The sequence below is a fragment of the Bidens hawaiensis genome, unplaced genomic scaffold (genome assembly GCF_021521415.1).
Source record: "Bidens hawaiensis isolate Kalapana, Puna unplaced genomic scaffold, B.hawaiensis_p1.1 tig00009085_1, whole genome shotgun sequence".
Lineage (NCBI taxonomy): Eukaryota > Viridiplantae > Streptophyta > Magnoliopsida > Asterales > Asteraceae > Bidens > Bidens hawaiensis.
The window spans coordinates 696437-707553 of record NW_027491667.1 but is presented as its reverse complement, the minus strand read 5'-3'; the positions used below and the strand labels follow the sequence as shown (position 1 = coordinate 707553).

General features: G+C 35.8%; 2 protein-coding genes across 2 annotated transcripts; one reads left to right on the top strand and one right to left on the bottom strand.

The window, feature by feature from the left end:
• Nucleotides 1-298: 298 nt before the first annotated feature.
• Nucleotides 299-2737, top strand: LOC143531126 (wall-associated receptor kinase 2-like). The gene is made up of 3 exons (XM_077026500.1): nt 299-1157; nt 1268-1429; nt 1524-2737. The coding sequence occupies exons 1-3, from the start codon at nt 305-307 to the stop codon at nt 2735-2737; spliced, it is 2229 nt and encodes a 742-aa protein (XP_076882615.1). The 5' UTR covers nt 299-304.
• A 2067-nt stretch (nt 2738-4804) lies between these two features.
• On the bottom strand, nt 4805-8260 carry LOC143531125 (gibberellin 2-beta-dioxygenase 8-like). The gene is made up of 3 exons (XM_077026499.1): nt 7397-8260; nt 6132-6456; nt 4805-5062 (listed from the first exon to the last, which is right to left on the bottom strand). Exons 1-3 carry the CDS (start codon nt 7858-7860, stop codon nt 4823-4825), a joined length of 1029 nt encoding a protein of 342 aa, XP_076882614.1. The 5' UTR covers nt 7861-8260; the 3' UTR covers nt 4805-4822.
• Nucleotides 8261-11117: the final 2857 nt, after the last annotated feature.

The window sequence follows — 11117 nt, the reverse complement described above, 5'->3', positions numbered from 1 at the left end:
TTAATTTCATTTTTAGTTTACTACTGTTTATATTGGTCGTAATAAATTTAATAAATGATTAAACTAATAGTAGCATAAAAGATTCTCATAGTCCACAGATCGATTCTTTAATACTAGTAAGACAAAAATCCAAAGACCTCTTCAAACATCAATTGGCCAAGTTGCAGCTTAATTTTAGAGCCAATCAAGTTCGTAGAAGTTTACCTTGAACAGAGGACCAAGTCTTGTAGCAATGTTCTTATTATAAGATCAAACTCCATAATAAGGATAAGTAATTTAAACACTAAAAAGAGAGAAAGCAGCTATGCATTTAATATTACTGCTATCAGTAGTGGCTATAGCATCTTTGGGGCTAGCAAGCTCTCAAGACAGGCTAGATTGTGAATATTCATGTGGTAATGTGTCCATTACATACCCATTTGGTTCACGTGAGGGATGCTACTACAGTCCAGATTTCCTAATAACCTGTGACCAATCATCGGCTGGGGAACCGATACCTTTCTTCAAAGATAACTCAAGCAATGTAGTCATTACAAATATGAACACGAGCAAGGGTGAGATGGAGATTCAGATGTTTGTAGCCAGTGATTGCTACAACAGCTCCGGTCGAGCCAAAAGACTAACAGCATCTTTGTCCTTGATGGATTTTCGGATCTCAACTAAGAACAGATTTATTGCCATTGGGTGGGACACACAAGCCTTTATTGCGGGAGCACTGGGGAATGATATCATTACTACTGGATGCACTTCTATATGTGATGACACCACACATATCACAAATGGATCTTGCTCCGGAGTTGGGTGTTGTGAAATTGCAGTTCCAAAAGGAATGAGCACTTTTGCTATGTCAATAGGTAGCTCAAATAACCATACAAAAATATTGGAATTCAACCCTTGTAGCTATGCTTTTCTCGTTGAAGAGGGGAAGTACGACTTTTCTTCCCATGATCTGCTTGATTTTCAAAGTGATCAGAAGATGCGGATGGTACTAGATTGGGCGATTGGAAATGATACGTGTGACACGGTAAATAAGGAAGCAGATAATTTCTTATGCAAGTCAAATAGCACGTGTGATCAAAACTATACAGGTCCTGGATATCGTTGTCGTTGCTTAGACGGCTATAAAGGCAACCCTTATACTAAAGTTGGCTGCAAGAGTAAGTACAGATTTCATATTTGAGTATTTTGTTTCCTTCATTTGTTAGTAATATTTTAAGCTTGTTGCCCCATATTTTGCACCTAATTGAGAGGTTTTGCTATTCGACAGATATTGACGAGTGTGAAGATAAAAATCATGGTTGTACACACAAATGTATTGATAAAGAAGGATACTATGAGTGTAAATGTCGAAAAGGTTACTCGGGAGATGGCAAGATAGGTGGATCAGGTTGCAGGGCAAATCGGTCGCTCCTTACAATAATTGCTATATGTAAGTAAAGTCACAATCATTTTTCACTTTTGTAAACGGAACTGGTACTAGAGCTCAAATCATGATGTTATAAGATACATGTTTCTTGTTTCAGGTACCTCAGCTGCTGCCATATTTTTGCTTGTATCTGTCACCTGGTTATACTTCGGAATCAAGAAGCATAGGCTTATTATTCTTAGAGAAAAATTCTTTAAGCAAAATGGTGGAATTATGCTCCAGCAACGAATTTCTGGGGATGGCGGTTCTCATGACCAAGCTAAAGTCTTCACTATTGAGGAGCTTAAGAAGGCAACCAACAACTATGACGAGAGCAGAATTATTGGAAAGGGTGGCTATGGTACGGTTTATAAAGGGGTTCTATCTGATAACAGAATAGTTGCCATAAAGAAGTCCAAATTACCAGAACAAAGTGAATCCCAGATAGAACAATTCATCAATGAAGTTGTTATCCTATCCCAAATTAACCATAGAAATGTGGTGAAGTTGATTGGGTGTTGCCTGGAAACAGAAGTCCCTTTATTGGTGTACGAGTTCATTCCAAATGGCACGTTGTCTGATCACATCCACAATGAAAGCAAGTCATTAGCTATAACTTGGGACATCCGACTCAGAATAGCAACGGAGACAGCTGAAGCACTTTCATATTTACACTCTGCAGCCTCTGTTCCAATCATCCATCGAGACATCAAGCCAATGAATATACTTTTGGATGATAATTATGTAGCAAAAGTTGCTGATTTTGGAGCATCTAGGCTTATACCTATGGATCAAATTGAGTTGGCCACTATAGTGCAAGGAACATTAGGTTACTTGGATCCTGAGTACATGCACACAAGCCAACTAACTGACAAGAGTGATGTTTATAGTTTCGGGGTAGTACTGACAGAACTGTTTACCGGAAGAGAGGCTCTTAGCTTCGCCAGGCCAGAGGAAGAGAGGAACCTGGCTATGTACTTTCTATCTTCTTTGAAAGAGGGGAGACTCTTCCAGATCCTTGATGAACACTTGCAACTAAACGAAGTTCCTAGCGAGATCGTCCAAGTTTCACGACTTGCAGAAAGGTGCTTAAAGGTTAGAGGAGACGAGAGACCTACAATGAAGGAAGTGGCAATGGAGCTGGAAAGGATATTGGCATCCGTGATACATAAGCATCTATGGGTCCAAGGTACTTCAAACGAAGAAGAAGCGGAGTATTTGCTTAGAGAACCAAATGAAGAGTATGAATACACAAATGGGGCCAACACAAGCTCATCTACTTTTGATAGCATGAGCAAACAAACTATATTACCAATTGCTAGTGGTAGGTAAGTGTCCAGAACCAGAATTGTGACCTCGATTTCGGTAGATCTAGGAAAGATAACAGGCAACAAGTACGTTTGCTTATCTTCTATAAACAATATTTTTGGATTTTGATATATGTGTGTAGTTTTCTCTTTCTATTGGCATGCGCTCTGTATGCTGCCCCGTCATCTACATATGTAAATTTCATTTTCGAACGTGTAAGTTACTTAGGTCACAAATTTTGTAGACAAAAGGTGATCCGAGATATGAAAACGGAGCATATTATAAAGTTTCATACTCGATCAGATCGGACATACCAAAAGTGTACTCGGTTCACATGGATAGTGATTGATAAATTCCTTATGCTCCCATGTAATTGCTCTAACTCTCCGTGCTACTTTGAATAAATGATGGTTTATCTCTATAATTAATATACCTTACTTGAGTCGAGTGAACTGGAGATTATTATTACCAGGTGCCAGAGATACCTAGCTACAATTAAGTTTCAACTTTCAACTCCTTTTTTATGTTGGGTGAGGTTTTTGGGTGTTACACAAGAGACTCCTACTAGTTACTAGAGACAAGTACTCACTACTATGAAAATAAACATTTAATGGTCAATTTAAGACCAAAATCACAAGAATTAAAAAAACAGCAACAAACACTGCTGCCAACATCATTTTGGTCGCGAAAAAAGTCGCAAATATGTTACTGCATCATTTTGGTCATGAAATGGTCGCGTAAAGAGGATAAATAACTAATTAACATCAAAAATTCAGTTGCAATTGGTGAAAATAGCAATACCAATTAATAGTCAGACAATATGGGTGATACGGTTTAATCTTGTAGGCGCAGTTCGGAAAATATTCCAACTTTGAAGATTTGTTTTATTTTTAGCATTTGATTTAGTTTCTAATTAGTCATAGGTTTAATTGTGTTTCTTAAGTTGGGTCTATATAAACACGTCTAATACTTTTGTTTTTATGTATTATATCACTAATAAACGAAAAGAGTCGATTTAATCAAAACTTGAACGTGTTCTCGGTTTTTTGTGCTCCCGGTGTTTCAATCCCAAACAAGTTGTGATTTGTTTGTCAGGTTATGAACCGATAGAAGTTTGAAGGAAACTAGGGCCAGCTGTTTTAGATCGTTTAAATCAAAGAATCGATCGAAGGAAAACCAAACAATCATCATGGGCGATTTCCAAGTTATAGACGGTGTCAAATACGATGAGCAAATGGTATCATGTACCAGTACCGAATTGGTACCATACTTGTACCTAATTGGGTACCATCGGTCCCGACTCGGTACCAAACTTTTGAGATTTCGGGATCGGTACGATACCGATATGGTACAGTTCAGTACGGTACTAATATATTACCTAATTTTTGCCTTCTATACCAGTACTGCTACTAAACTCGTCCATGGTGTCAATAAGTTGAACAACACCAGCAATCACACAGGGTCTTCATGTTTGATGTTTTATCTTCGGGGCAAGACCAAGTACCAAGAATCGACACTAATGGTGTAATCCATAAGTGGAGGGTTTGGGCCGATAAAGAAGATGTTTATTCTCAAGACCACGGTAGAGGAAGAACTACTCAATCATCTGAAAGGTGTTACGGAAGGCGAAGGGAACGTTAGCCGAGGTGGAAGAAGAATGGAATGTAGAAGAGAACATGGCCAAGTACTGGAGTCAAAGAACGAACCAACAATCTTGACGAGTGGATCGTTGCTTCCGGGTGTTCAAATTACATGCCCGAAGACAAAGATAAGTTATCTAATCCTTCTATTAATTTTGGAAATAACTTAATTTCATCACAAACAAATATTGGTCTAGGAAAGAATAATAGTAAGCTCAAAGTTTATATATTTCCTTATATATTAGATAATACAAAGATATCTATTATAAGCCAAAAATAAATAAATACATACCCCCTCAGCCCCCTCCTCCCCCCCCCCCCCACCCCACCCCCGCCCTTCTTTCTTCTAATAGTGTGAAATACTAGGCCGGTAGAGTTTTCATCATAACATGATTTGATCACTACACAACTTGTGAAAGCACTCTACTTTGGAGCAACAAGTTCTTTCAACGACCAACATCCATATGTATTATGTAGAAACAAGAAATCTTGGAAGGCCAACCTTATGGCCAAAGGCTTTAACATCTTGTTGAATTTGGCTTCTATACTCTCCGAATGTAAATCTTCGGTAAACTGAATCTTCTTCATCATAACAACCAATAACCGACTCGTAAGAAGGGCACAAGAAGTAAGCTATAGAGTGTCTCTCCACTTCCTGATTTACCATTACTTTGTGCTCCACGCTCTTGTAAACGTCGTTGCTCCACGCCTGCAAATTTCGTATATTTTACAAATTTATATCATATGGTTCATCGAATATATGAATTATATGACTTGTATTCAATAGAAAAATAGGATGTGTATTCTATGATCATGAATTAAACTTTACTAATGATTAATGACGGATGAACAACTATGCTTTTGGTCGAATATAATAATCACATATTCTCTAAAAGTTCTATTTTGAACTGTACGTCTTCTCTCACGAAGATTAATTATCATACCTACCGGTTAACCTTAGTTCATGCTAAGAGAATCTACAACTAAAAGTTTCATTTTGGACCATATATATGATACGTAGCATTTGTATTATACACAAAAAATGAAATTATAGTCAAGGGAACAAACACAGTATTTAAATATTAAGAAAAAGTCGTTAAAGCCTATTAGTTAAAAAGGTGGACAATCTACTAATTAATTCCCAAGCTTTTAACTCAATATGTTAATCTCAGTTGGCAAAGCTAGTTAGGTTAATTAAGTGTGAGGCAAGGAGGATGTAACTAACAAGAATTTTGTAGGTCTGGTTTGATAGTTTGATTCTAACAAGTGTATGTCACTAATAGGGAAAAACAGCATTGTTCTAAAATAATATTATGTAAAGTGAGTTGTACAAAAAAAATGTCGTGTCTAAAATTAATAGATTTATAAGTATGCATCTTTTTTGCTTTATTTGACACATCTGTATGAACGGTGAAGAAATCAAATATTTGTCTAGTGATTATCTAATGATTCGAAATTTTTAGCGTTTTTTCTTTTGCGATTTATTTCCTCCGTCTATTGACTTTAGTACGAACTTGAGAATATATTGCATTAAGCAAATTAAGATGCTGAAAGTTGTATCTACTAGCAATGCATTAATATTTGATTCCCTATCCCCATATAACTTTAGAATATGAGGGGTAGGGAACAAACACATTCGAAACTATAACATCTTTATATCATGCCCATTAGTATAAAAAGTAAAAGATGCGATTATATATGGGAATAAAACTTCTTGTTGTTGCATTTAAGGGCCAAAAATAGGTGTTCACCAAATGCAAAAGGTAAAAGAAATATACCTGAAAAAGGTCACCAATATTGACAACAAGGGCATCAGGATTAGGTTTAACAGCCACCCATTTGGAATCTTTCATGAGTTGAAGCCCTCCAACATGTTCATCCTGGTGCAAAATTGTGAGGAAATCGCTATCCGTGTGGGGCACAAGTCCAAAAACCTCTGGAGAGATGGGACATGGAGGATATCGATTCAGCCTCATGAAACATGTGCTTGCGTTGCAGTTATCTTCCCACGCTCCCCATTGCAAGCCCATATTCGCCACAAGCACTCTCGCTATTGACTTTGCAAGTTCTTGCATCGCACCCGCGTATTCCTGCATTACTTCCCTAGTAAATATAACACAGAATATTATTAATTAGTTACACATAATTTTGTATGAAGGAGAATAATATATTCTTTTATTCCATAATTCTTAGTCGCTTATAATATTTTTGATTTTTTTTGTTAAAATTCCCTACTTCTGATTCTCCTTAGTTATAATCTGCTTTAAACAGCTTTTTTTATAATATTTGTGCAATAATTATCTAATTATACGAATAAGATAGACAATGGCGTGATACAAACCAAAAGTTGTCCTTAACTTATATAAAACCTCTTATAATAAAAATAAAAAATCATTAAAACCGACAGAGAATATTTTTTACCCGTTTTAGTTAATAAAGGACAATATGATTATCTAATTCTGGAATAGTGTTGTAATTTAGTGCTTTAAATTCTACTTTATATCATAAAAAACTAAAAGTGGTAGTGGCAATTAATTAGAACCTTTTCTATCAACTATGTTTACCTTTTAGCAATGTCTATTTTATTAAATTATTCTCTAAAACAGTCTTTCTGCTAATATCTTATGCTTAACTTTAAACCATATTTCTTTGATTAAATTAAAACATATACATCATGTGTGTAACAAAAACTAAGAAAACCATTAAAATGATTTTCCAACATATGTTTTTCCCACACATATTCATGAAAATCGTTAGAAAATTCTTTTTCAACAAATTTCCTATGAAATCTGTCGTAGGAAAATGACTTATTTCCTATTAGCGCAAGTGTTTGAACATGCATCATGTTTATACATGGGAAGAGTAAGCTTAAGGCGTAATCAAAGAAGAGATTGAGAGATATATATATACCTTTAGGCATGACAAGATCAAAAGATGACACAATATAAATAAGGTTATATATGGGTTCTGACTCTAAGAGGGAATAGTGTGGTAAAAGTTTAATAGCCTTTTAACAAAAAGTGAAATGAAAAGGTCATGTTACCTCAAAGAATTGAATTCTCCATAGCATGTATCATCGGATATCTTAGAAAGAGGAACATGGAAAGCTTCACACCATGATAACTGTTTCGGACATGTTGCGGTCTGGTTTCCCCACCTATACGAGTTGTCAAGAAGACCAGAAGATGTTTTTCGTTCAAATGGCGCCTTAAACAGCTTCACTTGCTCCTTCCTCATCTTCCTAAGAAGCTCAAGGTTTATTCCATGGTTCACAATCTGAAAGAACCCCCATTCGGACGAAGCTTTACATATCTCCAAAGCGCAAGAAACACGCTGTTCCTCATTCTCACTCCACAACCCGCAAAGGTCCACAAGTGGAAGCTCGCATTCTTCCAACCCCTGCTCATGGTTCACGAGCCGTTGTTTAACGTCAACCTGGTCAAGAGACTGGTTCAAAAGTTGAGCATAGTCTTGGAATAGAGGTGGGTTCTGGTTGCACTCAATCATTTTCACACAAAATCTCTAGTGCACGAGGGGTTTGTATGTTTAATAAACAAACTTGAATGGTACAAATATATGACCAGAAAGAGGAAGTTTTATAGTGATAATATTAGAGAAACTACAAGGAGAAAACAACAAAAGAGTGAGTGCAAAATATAAAATGGACACCTAATAGTTTATATATATGAAGGTTGAAAAATGAATATGGAGCCAACAGGAAAGCTTCGAAATTGTGACAATTGTCAAACTTGTGCAGTCTAGGAAATATATTGGGCCAAAAAGGACGAAGTCTACGCGTGGTTACAGAAGATAAAAAATATTTGACACCGAATAATGTTAAAGAATAAAAATGCTGGTGGAAATGGCAGAAAGGAAACGGGAAAAGATCGGTGGATCTAATTTATAAGAAAAATAATGACCAAAAGTAAGATACTTAAAAGAGTTAAGAGCATGCCACATTGCCCCATGACAAACTCTGCCATCCTCTTCGACTATTGAGGTTTATGAACTGGTTAATTTCACATGGTGATCAGCGCATTTAATATATTTTTTTAGACAGACAAAATATATTAATTTTTCTTTAAAACTTACAATAAACAGAGAATTGTTTAGGTACTTTGTGTGGGGTGATTCAATGGTTAAAGACCACTGCCAGCTGACCCAACGCAACTTTACGGAGCCCTTAAGCGCCTCCAATTTATCTCTAGTTCTGGGGAAAACACACCAACCCGAAAGCCAACTGGTAGTAAAACTCAGACGCCCTCAGGATAGAACAGAAGATCACAAGATCGCGGTTTTCCTTCATTGAGTCACTCATGCCCTCCCAATAGTGTTGTAAGTGGGAATTGAACATGCGTCTCCATTGAGAAACTCAAGTTTCCTGCCACTACATTACATTGGAATGGACAATATATATATATACACATACATACATATATACATACATACATACATATATATATATACTATATATAAAGCATGAGTTAGGGACCTCTAAAATTTTAAGAGGTACCAAACCCATTGCTTTATGTACAACATATAATGCATCAAAAATTTAGAAATTAGGGGTAGTAAGGTCTTTACTCACAAATATGTTACGTAACTTTCATTCTTTCAAAATATATTTAAAATTTTAGTTCCTCAACTTCACTACCTTTTTGTAAAGTTTAATAATAGTTACATATGGCCCCTAATTCAAAACTAACTACCCCACGACTTTTTTAACGGTCATAATTTTTTCACACGTTAATATTCTTAAAAAAACATCATAAAAACGAGCATTTTATTCTCCTTAATTTGGTTATGATATTGTTATAGTTTTTTTTAATTTTAAAAAGTTAGCATGTTACGCGCGTACCATTTAGAACCGGGTAATAGGTCGAGTCAGGCGAGCTTGGGTCATTTATAAAAATACATTAGGGTCGGAATGAGTCGATACAAAAAATGGTTAATTTGGTTCGGGTTCGAGTATTAAGGGGCCATGTCAGAACGTTGTCGAATTAGAATGGGTTTGGGGCCAAAACGGGCTGGTTTAAAAAAATGATTTATTCCAAATTACTATATATTTCAGATTTTCCTTGTTATTTTTGTTACAAGTTACACAGCTACCGTTGTTTACATGTACTGGGGCCAATGAAGTCCAGCACAACGTAACGCACATAACCCAATCTTGGTAAACGATCAACCCAGCACCCTACACCGTTAATCGCCATGAGTTACATGCGTGGTGTTGGTTAAGCATGTTTTAATGTCGATAACGTGCATTCTCGTCTGGTTACGCGTGTTCAATCTTCGATTACACGCAACTGGCTTTGCACGAGTTACGCGTCCAATTTTAGGCTACGTGCGCACTGTCATCAGGTGACGTATGTACCGACATGGAACATGCGTTCAATGTAAAGTTGTGTGTGCGCCCTGCTGCATTACACGGGCACCCAGATAGTATATATATATATATATGCTTAAGTTCATGCGAGAAGACAGAAGTCATCTTATTGCGAAAAATCTGATCGACTAACCAGTTTTTCTTTTCTTTTTCTCAATTAATTAAATGCAAGAGTATAATAGTATTCATTACGATTTTGTTGTTTTGGTCTATTAATAATTTTTTGTAAGTTCCTATTTCACTAAATTACTATTTTATTTCTTTACTTGTTTGTGAACAAAAAACATTAAATTTATTTTGGATTCAGTGAATCCCATTTCACCTTTATTAGATCGTAACTATATTTTTTTGAAAGTTTATGTATTTAAAATGTAATAAAACTCATCGATTCTTTCATTACAATTAAAATCATTGTATTTAACTTTTTTAAGTTCATCATGTATGTGTTTATTGTCAACACCCTGATTTCATATAAACAAACAATTTTTTTTAGATATCATCAAATCACTAATTATTTGATAAATAAATCATTATTCATATTAACTGATCATAACAATAACCTACATATAATTTCTATTAATAGATCGTAATAATAACCTACACATTAATCATAATAACCTACACGGATTATAGTAATAACCTACACTTAATCATATTGTCCTACACAGAGCAATATAATATTAAACTACATTTTAGTCAAATGTGATTTCTTTATAGACAAAATGGCCAAAGACGTCCTTTATATTTGAACGTTTTTTTAATAGACGTCCTTTAGCAAAAGACATGGCAGAAAACGTATTTTATGTTTCAAATTCCGTTCACGTTACATCCTTTCGCACTACCCAGTTAAATTTTTTCGTTAAATACGATCATTTGCTTTGCACATGAGGGCAGTGTAGTAAATTCACATGTATATTAATAATTAAAACTAAAAAATATATATATTTAAAAAACATATACTCCCTCCCCGTATTTCTCTCTCTCTCTCCTCTCTTTCTCTCTCTCTTCTCTCTTTCTCTCTCTTACAATAATCCACCATCATCACCAACCCCATCTTCATACAGAACCACAACAACCACCGCCACCATCACCAACTACACAACCATCTTCGGTCACCTGTTGTCGAACAGCGCCACCACGCACCACTGTAGCCGCTGCCACCATCTGGAACACCATATCCCAACACATGGAACACCACCACTGATATCTAACCCCACCGCCTGACCGTCCTTTTAGTTTGCTGCTACCACTTCTGAATTGGTTAAAACTAATAAAATGCCCCCAACTTATAAACCCTAGAAACCATTCAAATAAAAAATATGTGTTCGTTAACAAAGAATTGTGATTAAAACTTTATGGCTTCTATTCGGTATTCAAA